The 23,656-nt window shown below is 41.5% G+C and overlaps 1 protein-coding gene across 2 annotated transcripts; it reads left to right on the top strand.

Moving 5' to 3' along the window:
* Nucleotides 1-5,959: 5,959 nt before the first annotated feature.
* Nucleotides 5,960-19,522, top strand: LOC138064481 (nuclear factor interleukin-3-regulated protein). Of its 2 annotated transcripts, none has more exons than XM_068927308.1 (2): nt 5,960-6,300; nt 17,646-19,522. In XM_068927308.1, the coding sequence occupies exon 2, from the start codon at nt 17,835-17,837 to the stop codon at nt 19,209-19,211; it is 1,377 nt and encodes a 458-aa protein (XP_068783409.1). In that variant the 5' UTR covers nt 5,960-6,300; nt 17,646-17,834; the 3' UTR covers nt 19,212-19,522. The 2 variants fall into 2 exon arrangements, with proteins under 2 accessions (XP_068783409.1, XP_068783408.1); XM_068927307.1 differs by lacking the exon at nt 5,960-6,300 and adding an exon at nt 7,777-7,912.
* The last annotated feature ends 4,134 nt before the right edge of the window (nt 19,523-23,656 follow it).

Below are 23,656 nucleotides of genomic sequence, written 5' to 3'. Positions count from 1 at the left end.
TAGAACACATTTACAAACTCTTTTGCAAAGCATAGCGGCTTCAACAAATGACTCACTGATAATTACTGTCATAGAAGAGCCAACTGCTCAGTATTTTAATACGTATTTTACTCTTCTTAGTTGTTATGGTGGCTGTACAAATCCATCAGGTGATGTTTGCTCTCGGCATCATTCCTTAAAGCATAGTGTCATAGAAAACCTCTCTGTCTGTCTTCAGTGGTCAAGCATAATGCACTTCCAAACATTTTGATGAAATCAAGTGAGATATACTAATTACAAATTTAGTACTATCACTTGAATAAGAATTACTCACAAATGTAATACCATCAAAGTCAATGGGATGACTAATGTGAGCAAAGATTAAATGGCAAGATCAAATCTCCAATTTATATAAGAAATGACTGCAGAAAGAAAGCCCTCTGGCTTTCTTTACACTTATCTCACCATGGAGTATGGCAAATGAAGTAGGAAAGACAATAACTGGAAAAGTAGTGTTAGGCATCTAAATAATTGTATCTAAGATTTTCCTTTTCCTTGTCCCGGGCTTTGCAGGAGACAGGGGGGAAGTTTTTGGCCTATGTCATTATTTTTGCATAAACTCTAACTCGTTTAGATGACTAATTGAATCAGGAGTGTGTTAACTCTGTCATTTGAATAACTTTTATGCAAGACAATTCATGTTGTTTTGGAGATGATTGCTCACATCCATGGGGACAGAAAAGAGTATCTTAAAGGGAAAAATGTGAGTGTTTTTTGCTTCTCCAGAGTCAGAGTCTTCGTTGGCTGAGGGTTTGGACTAGAACCTATGTCAGTAATTGCTTCAGTAGCTGTAGACCAGGAGAGCCTCTAATGACGAGGGACTTTCAGGCCCTGTGTAGCAGAAATGGTCTTTCTTCCTCTCAAGAAATCATCGCTTTACATCACAAATCCTACATATCATTGGCCTCTCTCATTTAATTAGAATGATTCAAATGTCAGCAGTGAGGCAAGTCTGAGTAACTGAAAATTTCAGATCTCGCTGATCCTTGGCAGCTTCTGAGCAGGGAATATAGAAGCTGGAAGTGCTGCCTGGTGAGCTCTTTTTGCCAAGGGCTGAAAATGGGTGCTCCTCATGGCACTGCAAGGTCAGTTTTCTCCCTTCTCTGCTGTTGACCATGAGAAATTGCTGATCTACCCTTACCTGTACGTGATCTCCTTTCTTTCAATCGTGTTCAAGTGTAAGGTGTGCTTTTCCTTCTCATTCACTGCGCGGTGCCTATTGCTTTTGCTTCTCCAATATTTTTCTATGGTGCACTCCAGATTTCCTACTCATCTCCTCTCATGCTCAGTCATATGTAGAGGGATGCTAGGAGTGATCCTTTTTTTTTTCTTCCCAGGGATATTCATAGCCATTCTGCTTTCTATACACTTAGTGTACACTTCATAAAATGGTATATTTTCACATTTTTGAGGGCTTTCCAGAGATTTTTCAGTCTAATCTTAAAAATGAATGTTGATACATGTTTTTACTTTCCACAATATTGGCAGCACTACCTCAGATTTTCAAGTAACTGCAGTGTTATTTGCATTAGCGGCACATGGGCTGATTAATTAAAAGAACCTTTCAAAAATACTTCTCATCTCTATTGTGTTTAAAATATTCAGGTGAAATCAGATACTTCCTTCAGTCCTGACGATTTTGCTGTTCTCTAGATTCTCTTTGAATCTAATTCAGGTAATACGCTAGCTGCTCTGCTGGCAGAATTGTTATCTGTCTCTGCCCTAAGAAACAGGACATTTCTTTTTGCTTAAGGCTCATCTAATATATTGAACATCATAACCTTTTTACCTTTGTATTTTACTTTGGAGCTATGCTTGAGAATATGAAAGCCATTCATAGTTATCGAATTTGCTTTTCCACGTTTATGTAATGTGAAGATTATGAATGACCCATTAACCTTAAGTTGGCTGTTGCAGTGTAAATAGTATCATGCAAAATTTCTTTCTTTATTCCATGCACTTATGGTGCAATTTTTGGTGTTTCCTCAGATTTAACAGCTCCTGTAAATGTTGCCTCACTTCTGTCTACCTAAGTCACAGTGTGAACATCTATTTCTCTTGGGTTTGCTTTAAGCGAGAATACATTACAGCACAAATATTTTTCCAGTACAGTTTCCACAAATGTTCCCAGATGCATGGAAATATTTTGATTAATTCTTTGAACTGTAGTCAAATGGCTTGCCGCTCTTTTTAGTGAATTTTATTTCTGCCTTAGATCTTTATAAAATCACAGTATCACTTATTTTATAGAACTTTCAATACTGCTCGTGTTGAGCAGGAAGCCCTGAAGGACTTGGTTAATATTAAACATTTCTGAGTACTGATCACATTATATATATAAAAAGATCCGTGAATGTAGTTTTCTGTGACTACATTGTTAGGTACTACAGCTACTATGGATATAAAGAATATAGTGCAAGGAAACCAAATTGCCATATCCCCAGCTAATTCCAAGGAGTATTTTATAAATGCATATATGTGTGTGTGTGTGTGTGTGTGTGTGTGTGTGTGTGTGTGTGTTTGTGTGTGTATATGGATATATAAATTCATTAAAATGTTTAATATATCCTGATCTTAAAAAGTATTTTACTCTTATTTCCCTCCAAACTATTTGTTATTTGGAGTATTATTTTGCACTGTATGTGAGCTATACTAAAGGTGAGGAGTTAAAGCCTAATTTCTTTAAAGGCACTGAGACTTTCACTGTTGACTTCAACTGATTCTGAATTTTAGGCTGGGTCAGATTCAAAGCTTAAGGCCCAAGAGTTATGAACATAAACAAATGTAAAGCAATCAAAGGATGTTAGAGATGACAGATACTACTTTCTGTTATATTTTTATTAATTACTTCTGCTTCTGAAAGCTCCTTTTCCAGACCCTCTGAGTAGTACTGTGACTCAGCATAGGTTCAGCTGTGCTCATTAAGCCAAAATCAGAGAAAACAGCAAGAGGGTTTAGTTATGTGCTAATAAACAGAGATCAGTCTAAAGGAGTTGTAGTTGATAGTGTTGTCCAAAAGTAAGTATAAATCCTACTGCGCTGGACTCAGCTGAGAATTTATTTAAAGATCTCCATGACCTACTTCATCCCTCCAGTAGGAAAATCCACAGAGGTGGATAATCACAGAAAGATTCTCTTTTTAGAGTTTTCCCTCAGTCTTTAGACTCCCTTGGCGCAGAACGCTTACTATAGCTCTCAGCTGTGCTATTTTTTTCTGTACCTCGGAGAGTAGGAAAAATGATGAGTATGTTCCTTCAACCACATCAGCGTTTAGCCCTGTGTTTCACCATACCCTTGGATTAACCAAAAGCCCACCATAGGATTTGGAAAATAAGAGTGGATTTTGCTCCTATAGCAGGTTTTGACTCTCCTTATTTCCACAGAGTAGAGGTAACATGAAATAAAGAAGCTTGTCTTTGTTGTGAATCTGGGAGAAAGATCAGGTCTGGATTTATAGCTGATTATAATTAGTGACAAAAATATAAGCAAATAGGCGACTAAACTCCATCTGGAATATTATTTCCAGGACTGTCCACCCACGTAGGAAGGATATTATTGCCTTGGAGACTTCTTTCTATATTTCAAGAATCTAAGTTACAAAGGCAGATTTGAAGCACTTGCATTTATTCTTCCTAGAAATGAGATTTTAAGTTGCTAAAAGTATATGCCCGGGATTCATCAAAAATATTTTCCATAGTAAAAACAGAATGTACTCTTCAATTAAATAAAAATTGTTTGAAGTTCTGGGGGTTGCTTTAGTTTTTGACAGTCCTGGGGACTCTCGCAGCGCTGTATCAATACAGTATGCATAGTATGGGAAATAAGGTGTGCCGACCAGTTTCCTCACACAGCTTGTCCCACGTCCCTACAACTCGACTCAAATACACCACCAACGTTTATGAGCAAGCAGGTCTTCAAGCTCCCTGGTGGACACTTCTGAAATTGTCTTTGCCTGTGTGTGTGTGTCCATGGGCAAGGAGAAGTTTGGCAAACAAACTGACCACGCGGGCCCTAGGCAGAGGCAGCAGTTGATTTCTCTGGTTGCTTACGAATCCCCTTTGTAGTAACAGTGGGTTTTGTAGTCTGTTACCATTACCGAAGCTCTACACGCTAGATATTAGGAGACCGGGAGTGGAAAGGGGAAAATCAATGAGAGTAAAGATTATTAGACTTGCACAATAAATAACTCGAGGAGATAAATATAATTGTTTTCAAGGCACTTAGATTTATTGTGGAGGGAAGGTATGGGCAAGTATGATAAAAGATCAGGGACTGAGATAAACTGAAAAGTATTCAGTGAAGTCTTCTGGTTTCCGAATTTGCCTTCTGTTAGGAATGCTTTGCTCCAGAGAGCTATCTCTGTTGACATATAAATACAGGATGACAGAGTAATATAACAGGGCTCTGTTTAGTGAGGAGTGTGCTATTTTAGTGAGAATGTTTAACAGAATGAAATCAGGAATCATTTCTGCTCTGGAACTAGAATTTAATAAAGAGAATTTTTCTGTTGTCTTCACAAATGCTACTTGTGGAATTAAAAAAGAGGAGTGATAAACCTTCTGTGAGGGAAAAATGAGGAAGATACGTATCACACTTAATCAAACGTGTGTACATTCAAACACATTCTGAGCAGAGAATTGGATTTCTTGCTGGCCATGTGTCATTTTCTAAAATGGAGGTTAAACAAGGGTCAAACCAACACCACACTGTCTTATTTAATCTCCCTTCCTCTGACTCCTTCGTGAGGAGAAGCGGCATTGGAGGGTGGCTGGGGAGGTGTCGGGTGGAGGCAGGCGCTCGCTCCCCCGGCACCCGCGTGGAATCGCCTCTCGGGGACAGCGGGACAGGCAGCCGCCCGAGGGGCTTCTCCGCAGCGCGGCCCCGCTCCGGAGCGTTTCGGCACGGCGAGGGGGAGCAGGGGTGAAGTCAGGGGAAGCAATACTAGCGAAATCCTTCATCCTTGAAGATCAGTAAAAGAAAACACTGGCTGCACTCTCTGATGCATACAGTGTACGCTTTGTAGCTCACAGAGCAAAATGCCAAGTGGCGTAACAGCAGGGAACACACCCAACACTGAGCCAGCGTATCTTCAGCAAGCTTTTTTTCCCTTTTTTCTTTCTTTCTTTCTTTTTTTTTCTCTTGCGAGTCAAAGATTAAGTATAATTCATTGGAGGATTACCCATATGCCGTGGCTAGATGGCAGATACGTGCCTCAGAAATACAGTTTTCAGGTCTTGTGCAATTACTCCGAGACGATAATGCTTCTGCCAGATCTGAGGGGTTTATTTTTACGCTCCGGTCAGATACAATCTCATTACGCTACATACCAAGCAAACGGCGAAGCTGCGACAGCTACAGCGCAGTTAATTTTCCCCGACCATTAAAACGACCGCGCTCAAACCTCTGCGTAAATCCTCCCCAGACTGGGGGCAGAGGCCCTCCCCCCACCCCCCGCGCAGGCCCGCGGAGCCCCCGCAGCCCGGCCCAGCCCGGTGGAGCCGCCGCCGCTCCGCGGGGCAGCGGGCGAGGCACACGGCGCCGCGCAGCCTGCGCACCCCCGCCCCGCGGACCGGCCGTTGGGCGCGGGGGGGGGAGAGGGGAGGGGCCGCACCGCGGAGCTACGCCGCCGCGCGGCCCCTTCCCCCCCGCTCCGCCCTCGCGGAGGTTGCGCGGGGAGGGCCCCCCCCACGCACGCGCGCGCGCTGCCCCCCGGCTGGCCAGGGGCGGTTACGTAAACGGCAGCGCCCCCCGCCCGCCCGGCGGTTATGCAATCCCAGCACACAGACCTACTGTACCACACACAGCCCGGCGGGGCGGGGGGCGGGGCGGCCGGCCCGCCCCCTGGCCCGCCCCCCGGCCGCCCCCATTGGTCCCCCCCCGAGAGCGCCCGGCTCGGATTGGGGCGGCGCCGCCGCCACTCACAGCGCGGCGCGGCTGGCATGCGGGCTGCGCGCCCCGCGCCGCGCACAGCCCTGACCTACTAACACACATCCCTCCGCGCCGCCGCCGCCGCTGCACGCTCCCTCCTTCCCTCCCTCGCCCGTTCGCTCGCTGCCGCCCTTCCTCCCTCCCTCCTGCCTTCTCTCAGTCACTGCCTCACACCGGGACCGCTCCGCTCCCGGAACAAGCCGGGCGCCGCTGCCTGCCCGGCCCTACCCGCCTCGCCTCCAGCCCGCCCGGCTCGGCTCGGCTCGGCTCGGCTCGGCCCGGCCCGGCCCGGCGCGGCCCAGGGGATGCTCCGCGCCCCGCGCCGCACTGGAGGTAGGAAGGCGCGGGGCGAGTGTCGCCGTCGTGCGCGGAGCGCTGCGCTGCGCGGGATGCGCGCGGATATGGGTGCGTGTGTGCGTGTGTGTAAACTTTTGCTGGCGTGTCAGCGCCGGGGCTGGCCGCCTTAAGGTGGCCGCTGTGGTTGCAGCGCCCTCCGCGCATCACGTAGGCTCGGAGCGGCTGCTCGTCGCTGGCCGGGGCTGGGCTGCGGTTGCATAATATGTCTCCTTGTTGGGGGGAAAAGCGGTGTTTCGGGGGAGAAGAGCGCCGCGGCGCTGGGTCTGGCCTCCCGGCGGGTGGGGAGGTGTCTGCGAGCGGCGGCAGCAGGTTACAGGAAAAAAAAAAAAGCTGGTTTTGCTTGCTCGCAGGAGGCTCGTTGAAGGGGGTAATGGCACGAAAAGAAATCTGGAAAATGCCTGTTTAAGGCTCTGTTGTGCTTGCAGCGCTTGTTCTTAATATAAGGCTGTCCCTTTCCCCCCATATTTTTTCCTTTCTTTTTTTCCCCCCCGTTTGTCGCCTGTACGCCCAGCGAGCCCGGGGGAGGGTCTGTGGGACTTGTTCTTTCGTACATTGCATAATCTTGTTCGCTGTGAAATATCAGCAAGCGCTAGGACAAGATGTGTGCGTGAGTGTGAAATGCCGTGGTAATTTTTGGTGCGGAGTTAAGCGTTAGGTCATGAATTACAACCCTTTTGTGCGTTTACCGGGGCGGGGGCGGGGGAGGAATCGGAGTTTTGTGGCCGTCGTTTGTCAGGGGCCGGCGGAGAGAGCCTGTTTTCACGCTGTGCTCGGGGATGTTGTTTGTGGGCAAGCGGCATTAATGGTAGCATTCCGCCTCCCCCCCTCCCCAGCCCCCGTGTTTTGCTAGGTTGTGTTTGCCTAAGCCTTTTTCGTCACTTTTGTCGCTGTTTTTCAGACACTGCAGGACCGATCACATAATAGTTCCTGGAAATGTTGCATTATGTAACCACAGAATTTGCTGGCAGTCAGGCTAGGAAGAGGGAGCTAATTATGCGATTTTATAATCTCGCTACAAAGAAACTAGGACAATCTCACCCTAAAAAAAAATGTAACTGTAACAGATTTTGTTAAAGTACGTTTAATAAGGGAAGTAGACAACTGGGTAAGTGGGGAGGTAACTCGTGCTCGCTGAATGTGTGCCGTGTACCTCAAAATGAAATTTGTGTTAATCTATATTTAGCCCTATCGCATTTTAGCAATTGTGGCTTCGTGTGCTATTTCTGGTCGTTTCTTCAGAGCTGTGCATATAGACGTCCAAGGCCATTTGCTTGAATTTTTAACTCCACGCCTTCAGAGACGTTTTGATAAGGCTGTATTTTTAGGACGGCATTTCGCCGAGACACTAAACAATTTCTTTGGTACTGGCTTTCACTTGTCATTTCTTAAAAAAGGGAACATCTAATTTAAGAGAGGAACGAATTTAAGAGAATGTCAACAGCCCTGAAGAAGTGAGACAGTCTGCCGGTCCCCTCCCGGCTGCAATGGGCTCGGGCGGAGGAGTAGCGCCGGGCAGAGGGGGCACGCAAGTGCCCCGCTCCCGCGAAACCGGGCGTTTTAACGTGGAAGAGGCGGAAAGCCGAAGTAGGTCAGTATGACATTCCCGGTGGCGCTAATCCCCGGCCAGCCTGGGCGCGATCGCGGCGGGCGGGCGGGCGGCGCTGTGAGGCACGGCGGCCGGGGCGACCGGGCATACGGCGGCGGCCGCCCGCGGGCCCCATCCCGCCGCCGGCTGCCCCGCGGGCGTTGCGCAACGCCGGGCGCCCAGGTAGCCGTCGGCGCCTTCCGCGGGGGGCGGCGGGGGCCGTTGGGGCGCGGCAGGCGGGCGGCCGTTGGGGCGCGGCAGCGGGGCCGCGCCCCCCTCCCTCCCTCCCTCCCCCCTTCCCCTGTCCGCGCGGCGGCGGGCGAGGGCTGGGGGCGCTGCCGCTCCCCGCAGCCCTTTGTTCTGCGGCCGGGGCTGGGGGGGGGACAGCGCGGGGCCGCGCTGAGGGGAGCGGGCCGGGCGCCATGCGCCGCCGGTCACGTAGGGGGCTGCCGATCCGCGCCGCGCAGGGCCGGGCCGCCTTTGTGGCGAGGGAGGCAGCGGCCGCCTCCCCGCAGCGCGGCCCGCGCCTCGCCGCCGCGCCCCGCGGAGCGGCAGGGCCCGGCGGGCGGGAGGGGATCCGCCCGCTCGTTTCCCCCTTGCGGGGGCGTCGGCGGGCCGCGGCCGGTAGCGGCGGGCGCCTGCCGCCTCCGACCGCCGCCTGCGGCACGGGAGAGCCAGACAAAGAGGGCCCCGCTCTCGCCGGCTCCGGCCGGAGGGGCAGGTGAGCGGCGGCCGCGCAGGCCCCGCGCGGCGGGGGCAGCGGGTGCAGCGGTGCCGCGCTCCCGCCGGCCCAGGCGGGAAGGCGGCGGCCTGCCGTAAGCGGCCGAAAGCCTTCCTCCCCACGCCGCCCCCTGCCACCCGAATATTTTCAGCTTTCTCCTTACGTAACAAACAATAAAAAATGGCTATTGCCCAATTCTGTTGTTTTGCCCGGTTGCTTCGGCGTTACCATTGGCAAAAGGCAGGGCTGGGGCTCCCATGTTCGGGGGTCAGCATGTGCCCTGTCCTCTGTAGGAGGCTACCTCGAAAGTTGTTGTGGTAACTTACCTTTAAAGATGAAGTAATTTCTTTTGTGTCCAAAACTATCTTCTCAGTAGATAAAACCAAAATCAGTGCGTTTATGACCAAAGCCTGTGAGGTTAAAATTTAGTATCACAGCTCCTTTGGTATGTTCTGTATAACTGCTGTAGGTAGTAACAGTAAAATATTTTCAACATGTGATATTCTTGATAACGTGCACAAACTTTTCTGCTACTTAATTGTTAGGGTCAAGTACAGTTTTGTGATAGTGAAGCCATTTGGAATTACTGCTGTGTTAAAACCAAACAACCTGTTTTTTTCCCCCCCTCGTCCTTGTAACTTGTACGATCGCACTCAGTTTCATTGTGTTCATTCCTTTTGTATGTAACCTACTTTGAGTCATCTTTGCCCTCCTCAGTAATTAATTCAATCCAGAGTGAGCCTAGTTTAAAATACTGCTATGGGCAACAGTTTTGCAGTCTTTATTCAGTCCAGATGTTGTCTTTGATAAGAAATTTGAATGAATAAGATTTCAAGTTTGGGCCCAAAGACCTGATTTTATACAAACAAAATCAAGGATTACTCAGTAAAGGTTCTTAGTATCAATGGCACTAACAAAGACATCTGTAATGTGACAAATTTCATAATGGTATCTATTTGACTGTTGAAGTGTTAACTTTTCAAAACTGTCTGCCTTCACTTTCCATTTTTATTTATATTCTATTTTTAACTCATCTTATTCTCTAAAGGACTCTTAACTAGCTTTTGAAATATCCAGCTTCCTGGATTTGACTTGAAAGCTTCAAGATTCTGCTGGAATTGATTGGGGGGGGGGGGGGAAGAGACTGATTTGAAAGGTGTCAGAAAGCTTACAGTCTTCTCATGACCAATACGAACTTACATGACCTCTTCACAGCTTATCTTATCCTAAGAAGGAACAGTATTTGCCATGCTTTGGCTGAAATTTGTAGAACACACAGACATTCTTTCTAGTGCAATAAAAGCAATGCACAGTCTACAAAAGATATTGGTGCTATGTGGCTTTTTTCAATCCTTTATCTTGAAATAAAACTCATCAAAAAAAAAAAAACCTTTAGCTCATCTTAAATTGACTTATTTTAGTAAATAGTTATGCAAACTATGTTTATGCAATAGTTTCTTTTTCCAGACAGCAATCTTGCTGCTGTTATAACATCACTATGATGCAATAATGTGAACAATAAAATCCTCTGTTTGAGGCTTATTACACACTGTTAAGCAATGTATCTGACTCATCAGCTTAATTGACTCTTCTAGGTGACCTTGCCATGATCATTACAGCCAGTTATGAGATATAAATGTGCTTAGGATATGTAATAGAAAAAATAAATGCAAATAGGTGGTCAATTCCTACAGCCTCTTCTAAGCTCTTCTAAGAGAAAATGTCAGTTGATTTCAGTGTTGCAGTATTTTAGTACTTGGAAAAAATCTGATATTTTTTTTAAACAAAAAATGTATAAGTCTGTCTACTTACTCATGCTGAGCATGACTGTCAAAATAAGGTTGTGTAAACAAGGACATACTTGGATTTCATTCAAAATGTGGTAAAAGCGATGTGCCTGAAAACCTTTTGGTTTTAGAGGTATACCTGAAATGGGTTAGTAGTAGGACCTTATTAAATATCCTCTTCCCCCCCCTTCCCCCCTCCCCAATTTCTGTGCTGAATTGATCCAGGTCCAAATTAGCATATGCTGAGACTGAATCTGGTGATAGTTCTTATAGAAATACCTTCTTTCCAACAGAAAATAAATATATTATTTAAAATAATTTTTACCTTTTTTTCCTTCTATTTAAGTTTCCAAATCTTAGTTTAGTTTTCGGTTCTGTTCCTGAATTACTTGAGTAATTAACCAGGTTTTGCCATCAAGATGGCTTCACAGCCGTTAACAGTATAGGTGCCGGTCTTGCAAGATATCCTGTTATGCATGGAACCTCAGACTTGGACTCTCAATAAAGAAAATGGGGCTTTGTGTGGGCAGTATCCTTCCCACCTGGATTATCTTGCAGAACTGGAGTGCTAACAATTTGCTACTGCTCGGTTTCATTTGCAGCAAGTGGTAGAGATCAAGACTTTTACAGGCAGTGTTTAATTTCACATATTTGTACTTCAGTTCTTATATAATATATGTTTAGAGCATCAGCTGGGATTAATTGACATAATTCTACTGCCTTTTAATAGAGCTATATAAATTTAGATCAGCTGAAGCTCTAGTCCATGCTTGGCATTTGTAAGACTACAGTTCAATAATAGAAAGCTATGTGTTGTCAGAATAATTAACCTTTGATTGTTTTTTTTTGTATTTTTGTTTTATGGCCCTTAATTAGGGGAAAGCAATAAAACAAATTATGGTCTTAGTATTTGAAGTTAGGAAGGTTGAGATTTCATTTGCAGAACATTGTTACTATTAAAGTTATGATGTGGTGAAATCTAGTTTTTCCTACCGTCAAGTAGTTATTGAAGTGAGGAGAAGTGTGTTGTAAGAGTACTATAACTAACTGTAACTATATAACTATAACTTCAGTAACTATTGTTTCTATTGGAAATTTATTCCAAGTATCAGCAAGAGGTATGCAAGTGATACAAATCATGCCATTTCATTTAAATATGATTATTTATATAAGTAATATAGTTCTTCTGCCTCTCAGCTTTTTTTTTCTCCTGAGCACTTTGAGCAACACTGGATTTTGGGTCTCCCCCCCCCCCCCCCCCAAAAAAAAAAAAACACAAAAAAACAGAGCAGCAAACCTTTTGCTTTGGAAAAATTAAACAGATCTGATAGATTTATACTGATTTCCTAAGCAAAATATAGGTCAAATTTGCACCTATTAACCTTGACTGACCTTTCTGAACAACAACTGTTTTAACATATGTTTGGTTCTCTGCAAATGCAAATTTTATTTGCATAATTTGTATAATTTACCTTTGGGAGACAAGCTATACTTTAATGAGTTATTTTGTGGTTATTAAGATAAACAGTAACTTAACTAATTTTCCTAACAATGAAAGTCTTTCATAAAAATTGCATATGACATCAACTTTCTGGGTTCAGCTTGGAGCTGAGTAATATGAAAGTGCAATAGTGTTCCAAGTGCCCCCATGAACTTATTCTTTTTAATATATATTGATTGAAAACTGTCGTAGTAGACAAATGATTCTTAATGTTCGAATGAAGTATAGTACGTAGACACCTCCCATGATTTTCCTTCAATAAGACAAAGAAAACCACCCTTTTATCAAAAATGGGTCATCTTGTACAGAGCTATCATCATCCCTGTTCCACTGACCTAATTGCATGTTGATCCTGGAAGCGTAAGCAATTCAAATGCCCATTAAGTTGTAAGAAAAGGGAACTGTAGTGCAGGAGAAATAGTTCTGTTCCTCCATGCAGCCGTAATGGATTCATGGTCTGTATGAGCGTTAGCTCTATAACGGCAATAAGGGGTGGCGACGTTCTTATTGCAAATGCTGTTTTGCTCTGTGACCTTGGATAACCTGCTTGTCGTAGCATAAAATCCAGTTCCCTGAGCTTTCCAGAAAATCTGAATTTCATTTGCTCTACATTGCCTAGACCCTAGGCCTTGCCTAAAAGCCTATCCTAGGGCTAATATCACTCTTCCGGTGGATTTGGCATCATAACTTTTCTTCAGAAGGTCCAGAATTTCAGTAAGGTGCTAGAAATAAGGCAAGAGTTCTTTCAGTGGAGGTTGGATTGGCCTTTGGGGACCACACCCTAGTTGGGGAGGTTTTCTAAATTATTATAGACCTGAAAGGGTGTAGAATTTGATAGCATAATTTTGTCTGTGAGAAGCAGTAGGGGTAGAGTAGCTCCAAAATGTTTAAGCAGTGTTTAGTTAGGCTGTATATCTGTCAATTAGACTCAGATTCATTTTCCTCTCCTATGTATACAGTGGTGTTAGTGTTCTTTCCATACCTCCTAAAGGTCTTCAGATAGCTAGGAAATATTTTTAAAATGCTTTAAAGGTAGAAAGTGCAAAACATTCTTCAAATTTTCAATGTTTGGAGTGCAAGCTAATCATTTCTGGATATCTGTGAACAGGTTCTATACCAGCTCTTCTAGTATGTGGATAGATCTATAAAATAGATAAATTAACCTGCAACAGGATGTTAGCGATATCATGATTAATGATACCTGTACCAAACACAGAAAACTGCTACTAAAAATGTGTGCAGGCACACATATCAATATGAACTTGTGTTGTTTTTCCTGTACTTTGCCACATAGTTGGCCTGAGTTGTTATTCTTTAACATAACAATGATAAAGATATATATATATCTAATGTGAAGTTCTGCTTTGCAGTTATTTTCCATTTGTGAAGGACAGTGAGGTAAATCTTATAGACACTTGGCTTTACAAAAGCGAGGACAGTTTGAAAGCATCTCAATGCTTGAAATTGGCTTTCATTTGGCATGGTAGAATGACTATCAAAATATTGAAGCAATAGAATTAAATAATTGGTTAGCTCATTATAGGAAATGTTTTCAAAAATTAAGCTTGGAGGTAAGGTGAATTATTTTGATAAATACAAAAATATACATATACGTTTCCCACAGAGTAATTGCATATATGGAAACCCATATGCGTATTCTAAAGAAGAACTGACTTATATAATTAAATTACAAAGAACAAAGAGAGGCAAGATTGTGGCCCAGTCCTTCAACCCTTTGGCACATTTCAGGAATTACAGTGTGAATTCATAAGTCCTCGGGATCAGATCCTTAACGTGCTATTTTGACACTATCAGAGCACTTAAGTATTTTTGAAGTCCATGGGTAAATTAACTTTTCATGATTTCTGCATACATAATTTCTTGCTTCAGTAGTAGGAATTCTATAAAACAGTCTCATTTATACTTGGATCTGGGATTGTATCCTGCTTCTGTGGAAGCCAATGGCAAAATTGCTGTGGCAGCAAGACTGGGTCTGTAATTAAGTTAACAGGGTCGAGTGTTATTACATTGTTGAATTGGCACTCAATGCCATTAACATCAACCAACCAAAAAAAAAATCTTTAACAGTGACTAATGTAAGGCAGTATTAAATGTTGGTTTTGTAATTCTTTATGAGGGAGTGATAAAACAATTGAAAAATTAATCATAAGGGAAAATATTGGAATTTGAAATACAGTCAGAGGAATCATTACAGTTCATTAATTTATGTGTAAATACTGAAGTTTTTCAGTGGAATTATAAAATGCAAGTGAAGTGAAATGGCTGTTTTTATTGAAGGCATTTTGCCATTATCATCAGATGGAATTTAATTTGTTTACAGAGTCAGTGTTGGGCTGATCCGCATGGAGAACTATTAACAAGCTAGGGCTTTGACTCCTGTTTGTAAAGCAGCAATTTTAGTTACCATGATAAAAGTGTTCAGGGAAGATGTGGAAAGAGCTAGAGCTTTATTGTTGTTTTGTTAGATGACTAAAGTAATAGCATTAGAACTAGCTACATAAATAGCAAACCAGTAAGACTGACATAAAACATGTGACATGTTTCTGTCTTGACTGCTTTGCTGATGGACTCTGGCAAAGAGCAAAGTTGAATACTGCATGCAAAAACACCATTGTTTTGATACGCACTTATATTTGCTGTAGACTTACATGCTACCTATTCCACATTGAGTTTATTTGTGCCAGGAACAACGTGTACAGGAGGGAGACTGGCCAAAACAGGAATTACCAGTGCTAAAACAAGCTGATCGTGCCCTGGAATGCCCCAAACTATAGAAGGCCCATGGAGTATGGGATATGAACTCTGCAATTTTAAGTGCAGCCCAACATCAGTATTTGCCTGCATGAGACTGCACTTGAACTTGCAGTTGAATTTTCACTGATAAATAGAAGGTCATACTGATGAGCTGTGCCCACAATCTACATACATTTAGGGGAAGGGGGAGGGTGGGGGGGGAAACCCAAGCCATTTTACTATTTATTATTACCATCTCATTACTAATATTTTCCCCCAAATTTATAGGACTGGACAAACACCAAAGTTGGGATTGTTTGAGTTGGAGACCATACAGATTGTTACAAGATCGTAGTTCTTGTCCTCAGATCTTGTCCTCTTGTCTTATTTAAGACAAAACATGTTGCTTCCATACTGTGTTTGGAGTGGAAGGTTGGAATATAAAGAAAACAGAAAACAATACACATGTGTGGGTTTTTATGTTTTAAATGGAGGGGGGTCTGTGGGTGTGGCTTTTTTTCTAAAAATATGCACAAATCTTACCATTTGTAAATACTTCTTTTCCATTAGTATTATTTCAAATAAGTGCACATGTTCCAGGGTATATGGCACATAAACATATAGAAAATGAATAAATATTTGTTATTTGGCTTTGAGTTTAGCTCTCTAGCAATGTAAAATTCAATCAGTCTCTGCATTGATAAGGCCTTTCCAAATTCCATAGAAGCTATTTGAATCCTTTTGACTTCAGTGAGAGTTGACTGAGATGCATACGAGGGGAAAAGTGATGATTTCATAGATATTCAGTGCACATTATACTGCTTCACACTGTGGGCTATAGAGAATGGATGCATTTCCTCAGAAACCCAAAAGTTGTTAATGACAGAAATAAATACAATGATTGTAGTGTATCAAGACAATTATGGGTCAATATCCCTGCAATCCTAATGCTAGAGGATAATGAAATAAAACCTTGGTATCTTCTTTCTTGTAATGTGAAGCCACCTTACAGAGGCTGAATAGTCTACAGATGCCACAGACTAGGTGACCTGTTTGTGTTTTTTTTCATATTTGTAGCACAAGACTACTGAATACATTTAAACGTTTTGCCTGCATTTCGATCTTCCTACCTCATTGAAAGTAACATTAAAATCCGTATGCCCAACTTTTTTTTTTTTTTTTTTAAGTATTAGGTTGTATTACTGTTAAACTAGCCCAGCATTCATATTAATTAAGCCTGTGATGACATGTAGCACTGAAATGGACAGAATGACTGTACAGTTTCTTCAGCAAATCAAATTATACTGAATTTTTGGAGGAATCAATGTTGCTTTGTAGTTAGGCTTTTTTTGTTGTTTTTAAATGTGGTCCAACTCGTATTTAGCTTGACAGAAAACTCCCTTTGACTCTAGTTTGAATTTTGGATCAGAATCTAACTATGTAATTAAAGTTACATTTCTGCTTTACAAACATGGCAATTTGTGGTGCTGCTTTTGCAGTAAAATGTTAGATAGTGTCGTTGCTGTGGCTGGCTTCTAGCTCTATTTTCCATTAAGGCTGTATTATTGAAGACAAATAGTTACATGTCAGTAATTAACTATGGATTTTAGGAAATTCAGCCTAGCTCTTCTATTAAATGTGTTAATTTTTCATGACAGAAGAGTTGGCATGGTTTGATGGAACAGAACCCAGCTTGAAACCTGAGTCTTTATGACCCTGCTTAATTGTTATTACATCATTCACTCCTCTTTGCCTTCTGGAAAAGACAAGAGAAACTGCCAGAATACAATTCATTAATTCTTTTATAACTTTCACCACTGATAACGTTAAAATCAGTTTCATTAGTCATTGTAAAACATCTCCAATAAATAGTGACATTAATCTGAAGTCACTATTTTTTTGTTATACAGGCAAGAATCATTGTTGACTTGTTAGTCAGTCCTATAAAAGCGATTGTCATACTACATTTGTTCTGTCAGAAACGTGACTGAGTGTGGAAATGGGGTATGGAGAAGCTATGTTTCAGATCAGAATCAAATGAGGCTATGCAGAGAAAGTATTTTTGTATTGACAGGGATTAAATAAAACAGATGCCAGTTTAAATGCTAAGATAAATTTTACTGGCCAAAATGTCTGGAGCTAAAGGTTAAGCTAGTTTTCTTTCATTAATGGTAATATTTTTAGATTCAAACTCCCATTTTAATATGCGCACTGTTTTCCAGAAGTGTGCATACCTCAGTGGCATATTTCTCTAATGTATTTTCAATACTGATTTTAGAGCTCTGTATATAAGAGAGAGGAAAGTTGACAAGAGGGGAAAAAATGGATTATGTAAGTTAGGTGATTGTCAGAGTTATATGTGTACATTTATTAATTTGATATAATTGATCAATAAGGGATTTTAAAACTCCAAGTGTATATGTTGCAGATTTAATTACTGTTTTTGTATCCTGTAATAGCTTTAACGGATGACAGTTTTATTTTAAGACAATAGAAAGCACTCTAGTTTCTCTAAATCAGCTTATGTTATTTTTAATCTGTGGAGAACCCAAATATACAGCATTTCTAAGTCACACACCACAGCTGTTTTCAGAAGAGATGTTTTAATTTGGAAGAACAAGATACTTTCCAGTGCTGTTCATCAGCATGCCTGGTGTTCTGCAGTGTTAAGTGGTAGAGGTTTAAGTTGGTCAGTGATATCACGGAAAGTTCTATGACAACAGTATTGTCAGATCAAAACCCAAATATTTTCTGTATTGCTTTTCCTTGGATCATATTGTATTTGTTTTGGAAGCAAATCTGCTACCTAGGTATCATGAAGCATAGAATATCAGTTGTTGCTGTGCTGAGCTTCCTTCATATTACAGCAGGCTTAATGAATCAAATACTAATGTAAGGTTTCTATTGAAAGCTACTTTTGAAAGCCCCAAACAGCGATTCCTAGATAATAATCCAGTTCTCTATTTATTGCAGGTTATTTAGAAGATTCTCATTGCCTCTGACAAGCAAATTGGATCTAGGCACTTCTATTTGAGAATATGAAACAAAAGGAAGAATGTGTGTGGATCTAAAATTACTGTATTTATCAAGTCGTGGTTTGAGAAGTACTGGGGAACGAGCTTGCTCTGTTGCTTATTGTAGATCTATTACAAATTGTTTCTGATGCAGCTGAGGAAAATGCAGACCCTCAAAAAGGAACACGGACCTGTTGACACAAGTAGCAGTGTGGACAAAATCATGGTACTTAAGTCTACTTTATCAGAAGTGTCTGAAGATTTGTCTACAAACGAAGACATACTACTTACTGAAGCAAGTAGTGGAAAAAGCAAATCTTCAGCTTGCCGGAGAAAGCGAGAGTTCATTCCAGATGAAAAGAAAGATGCTATGTATTGGGAGAAAAGGCGGAAAAATAATGAAGCTGCCAAAAGATCTCGTGAAAAACGACGACTGAATGACCTTGTCTTAGAGAACAAACTAATTGCACTGGGAGAGGAGAATGCCACTTTGAAGGCGGAGCTGCTTTCGTTGAAGCTGAAGTTTGGTTTAATTAGTTCTGCAGCCTATGCCCAAGAGATACAGAAACTCAGTAGCTCAACAACTGTGTATTTCCAAGACTATCAAAGTTCCAAATCAAATATTAACTCATTTGTAGATGAACACGAACCATCTATAGTTGGTAGCAGTTGTATTTCTGTCATCAAACATTCTCCTCAAAGCTCTATGTCTGATGTGTCTGAAATATCATCAGCAGAGCATACTCAACCGAGTCGTATACAAAACAACTGCAGAAGTCCTGAAAACAAGTTCCAGATTATAAAACAAGAGCCTATTGAATTAGAGAGAGAGCCAAGAGATGACAGAGGTTCATATAAAGCGTCCATATATCCAAACTACATGGGAACTACCTTTAATGTGTACTCACATTCTCCGCCTCTGTTGCAAGTTAATAGGTCCTCCAGTAATTCCCCGAGAACTTCAGAAACTGATGATGGTGTGGTTGGAAAGTCATCTGATGGAGAAGATGAACAGCAGGTTCCTAAGGGTCCAATCCATTCCCCAGTTGAACATAAAAATGTTCATGCAACAGTTAAAGTTCCAGAAGTGAATTCTTCAGCTTTGCCTCACAAGCTTCGAATTAAAGCCAAAGCCATGCAAGTTAAAGTGGAAGCGATGGATAATGACTATGATGCCACACAGAAACTATCATCACCTATTGATATGTCGTCAAAAAGACATTTTGAGCTTGAAAAACACGGTGCACAAAGCTTGGTGCATTCTTCTCACACTCCTTTCTCAGTTCAAGTGACTAATATCCAAGACTGGTCTCTCAAACCAGAACTCTGGCATCAAAAGGAACTCAATGTAAAAATTCAGAGTGGTTGCAAGACTGGAGTTGTTGAAATAAAAGACAATATCTACAATGTCTCTGAGTCAGAGAACCTGTATTTGAAGCAGGGGATAGCAAACTTATCTGCAGAGGTTGCTTCACTTAAAAGACTTATAACTACACAACAAATCTCTGCATCAGACTCTGGTTAAGTTACTACTGAATAAAGGCTTATTGTTTTAAAGGATGTCATTTGCAGTAGATCAATATGTTTTGTATTATGCTGAATTTTCACTGGACTTGTGATGTCATTTCACTGTAATGTTCACATAATGTCTGATTGGTGTCTTTTTTGTGCACAGATTATTATGAAGACTAGGTTGTGTTATGATCACTATGCCTTGTGTATAGTCAAGTAGCCTGTACGAAGGCTGTATATAGTGAACTTTATTTTCTTTTTGTTGTTCTACTATAAAGTGTGCAAGTTACCATTTACAATAAAATGTTGGTGACAAACACAGAACATCTACTCCAGTTCAGTTGATTTTATGAACTTGTAAATAAGTTGTTAATTAACAGCTGGCTTGTTTCTTACACTGTGCTTGACTTCACTTACATGTTTGGTTTTTACAGCCTAACTTAACCAGATTACAATTTACAACATACCTAACACTTCTGCCACCTTTTTTGTTAAGACCTTTTTGGGAAGAGAATCGAAATAAAGTGGATATTTATAAATTAAACAGTATCCAGTTTATAGCCTTAGCTTTCTTTAACTTATTTGTGTACGTTAACCAAAAGCTACACAAAATCTAACCCAGTAATTGAAATATCAAGGAACTTTTTCTCCTTTTATCTCTGATGAGAGGGTATTGGGTTTCCTGAATGGTTTATTATGGCAAATAGGTTTTTTTTTTTTTTTTTCAATATTATAGCATTGTGTTTCAGGTGAAGTTAGTGGTGTTGGGTTTGTGCATCTTCAAAGTTTTCAGAGCCTTGAACTGGCAGAATTGGACAGCACTGTCTTCGCCAAGGAGTGTGCAGGGCACGCCTGTGCAGGCGTGGGGAAGAAGGATACTCAAAGGCTGTGCAAAAGTGTCTCTCCATCTTGTGTGCCGTTGCTCTCATGAGAGAGTGCGAGTCAGCAGTATACTGAGGATAAGGCTATTGGATCTGTAGACTCAGAGCTCAACTTGGCAAATTCTACATGCAGGACAGGCAATTGTTGTAGCAGAGTTAGAGCTACAGTATTTTGGTTCCCACCATGGGGCATAATGCAATTGTAAGTGTGAAGTAAGGCTTACCACCGATTTGGCTTTGATTTTTAAGGGCTTAGTTAACTGAGCTGAAATACCCTGGCTCAGGACAGGGCATTTCGTAAGAACTTCTCTGCATGTTGCCCGTCTCACATTTTAGAACTGCACAATCCAAGCCGTACTAGCCCCTTACAATTTGTACAGGCGATGAGTTCTTTGCATGATGACGGGACAGGGCTTCAGTGTTCTTTCTCTTTGAGAAGAGCCGTTGGAGCATGGAGACTTCTATTGCGTTATACCCCCTTGGCTTGGCTTACCAAAGGCTTTCCTTTTTAAATTATTTATATAAATAGACCATAGATTTGGCAGAGGTTGTTTTCAAGAAAATTCCCCCTTCTTTTAAAGGACTAATAAATCAGATTAACAAATAAGCACTTCCTGAATAGGTTCTTTGTTAATTGCCATGATCTATAAGGGGACATTTCCAGAGACTTAAAATACTAATTAAGAAAACAGAATGGAGTCAGTGATTTTTAATTTCATACTTGACTAGAGTGAGAGGGAGTTTGTCAAATTATTTTTGGGATGAAGAGGAGTCTGAGTCACTTCAGATAGCTCTGAAGCTTGGTCCAGCAGTCAAGGCAATGGCAAAACTCCCTGATGTTAGCAAGGCCAGGATTTGACTCTATCTTTTCAGGAGCTGATGATTCACAGTCATGTTCTGGGTGGACCTTGGCACAGAAATCACGGGTACTTTGTGAGATTTTTCTGAGCCTTTTCATTGCTGAGCAGTACTCGTGGCATTCAGAGTTATTAACACATGGAGATTCCTTTCTCAAAATGTACCTGTTACTCTTTTCTGTTGCCTTAACAATGCAATAGATGCCGTAGTCAGGCTCTATATATGTTTGATAATTAATGTAGATGACATTTTGGCATTACTGAAAATGAGCTCAGGATTATTGGGATAGGAGACAGCAGGCAGCGATAGCTACAGGCTCTTTGCTTGCTAAAAATCTTCTGTAAGCAACCACAACATTCTTTAAATATTTCGCATATTATTTATCACATGTAATGTGCTCAAGGAGAGAACTTAAAACTCTCAGTGTTGCCATCTGTGTGTAAGCCTAGATCTATGTGGGTTTTTTTTTTTTTTTCCAATTTCTTGTTACTTATGGTTGTTTATCATAATGGAAGAATGTAGCCCTCCTTTTAGCTCACTGTATTTTACACTGTTTTACATATCTGTTTTGTGTAATTAATACTTAACAGCAATGATGCAGTTAATTTGCTGAAGGAGGTCATTGCAAGTAAGCTATAGCACGTAGCTTAGGAGCATGGAGCCAATCAGATGTTATTTATACTCCCCCTCATACCTTAGCGTTATGCTTCATTTGAAGAAAAAAAAATTTTCTTTTGTTCAAAACCAGAAGTGATTCCAACATGATTTTCTATTATGTTTGTTATACTAGTCTGACCCATAGGTTAGGTGTTATATCTTCCTTTCTGCAGTGGATGACAAATCTTTCTATGCCCAAAATTATTACTTCTTACGGCTAAAATTTGGAGTATCTTTCATGAACTGACGTTACAAAATGCAGGAGTGTGGGTGGTAAGTACAGAGCCAGATTCTTGGCTACAGTCTAATCCTCCAAACTGGCCAGCTGAAATTCTCAGCCAACATAAATCTGGGGTAGCTGGTCTCCTCACTCAGCCCCATCTGCAGTCTGCTTTTCCCTAGTGTGTGGTATCAGGAAAGAGGAAGAATTACATTACAATGGGATTCTGCTCCCCTACTCCAAATTTCAGCTGGTATACAGTTTTATACATGCAAATATATATATAGTAATATTTTATATATGTACACACACATATACGTGAACTAAGGAGCTGGGGAGTCAACTGTGTGTCATGTGTCCCCCTCCTCCCCCCAGGCTGCCTTGCCTGTATGCTTGGCTGGTCTACTAGTTTCTATACTGGAGAGCTGAAGGTTTGTTTGAGCACAAAATGTGCTTTAACTGAGTGGATATGAGCTGGTATGCACATCCTCTAAGTAATAAAAACTCTCATAACCTCAGTGATTAACTGAGAAAACAACATAATACATGCTGAAAGTGGAATCTTTCTCCAGTGATGGATGACTTTGTGGGGAGTGGTTATAAAGAGGTGCATGCAAACATAGAAGAGGAAAAAGTGTAAATTCAGACTTCTCAAAGCATAGATCCATTAAAAAAATTATGTAGCAATCTATGGCCAACTCTTCTATGTAAGCAAATAGCTCAGTCAGGAAAATAAAAGGCAAGGACTGGAGTTTCTATGAAATGTGATTTATGTTTGAATTGCAATTTTATGATCTCTAATCAAACAACAGTGGAATTTACGGCAGCTTAACTGTTATCTGTAGACAGAAGCTGAATTTTCCACTTTTCATTGAAGTCCATTTTTCACCAATAATGTCATTGTTCCATCTAAAACAAGTTTCCTTGGTCTAAGTTGAACTGAAATACACCGAAAGTTTAGGCTAATATGTTAGGCACGGTGTGGTGATCGCTTCTTGCTGTCTTTGATTCTTTAGCCTCACCAGAATAGAACTCCTGGAAATAAAAGGAAAGTTGATATGTTGTAGCACCTATGTAGGAAGCGACTTGCAGCACTAATTAGTAAATTAAAACATAAACATGAAGGGTCTATTGTCCTGTCCTTTAAAACATAAACATGAAGGGTCTATTGTCCTGTCCTGTCCTGTCCTGTCTCACACGAACACATTAAATATAGGTATGGTCATGTATGAGCTTACACTGCAGGTTTCTATTGTAGCTCTTCTACATGTTGGAGTTTATATATGGAATATACAAAAAACAGATAAGGATCTTTACATACCCGGGAATAAATTATTCACTGTTTAAAAAAAAAAAAAAGGTGTATAGGTGGTGGTTTTGGGGTGTGGATATGTTTATTTTGGAAAGAGGACACGTAGCATGAACGCTCTTGAACTCTATCAAATCCTGTGGAAAACATTTAAATCAAACTTAGTAAGTAGGGTAGACTTTTATTTTGGTCAAGTTGGACACATAATAGAACTATAAAGTACCTGAAAACAATCTCTAGGATATGCTTTCAGGCGAGAATCTTAAGAGATGTCACATATGGAACCTGGAAACTCCATGGACTTAACAATACAAAAATTGTCATGTTCATGGGAGCCTAGGAATTATCATGCCAGGTTATTTGTGTAGTCCTGAATCTTGCCTTTGATAATTGTTGGTATGAAAAGCTTACAGAAGGTTTTAAGAAAGGCCATAGCAAACAATTGTTGATTAACAGGGTAAGTTTTCCCCTAGTAACATCAACTAATGGTTGTTTGATACGGTAAAGTATGAGTATCAGTTCCTCTGTTAAAT

Source organism: Struthio camelus, chromosome Z (genome assembly GCF_040807025.1).
Source record: "Struthio camelus isolate bStrCam1 chromosome Z, bStrCam1.hap1, whole genome shotgun sequence".
Lineage (NCBI taxonomy): Eukaryota > Metazoa > Chordata > Aves > Struthioniformes > Struthionidae > Struthio > Struthio camelus.
The sequence above is the reverse complement of the archived record's forward strand: the minus strand, read 5'-3'. Positions and strand labels throughout refer to the sequence as shown.

Bases quoted from the DNA above. Each gene is read 5' to 3' on its own strand.
- LOC138064481 (XM_068927308.1), top strand. From the start codon at position 17,835: ATGCAGCTGAGGAAAATGCAGACCCTCAAAAAGGAACACGGACCTGTT.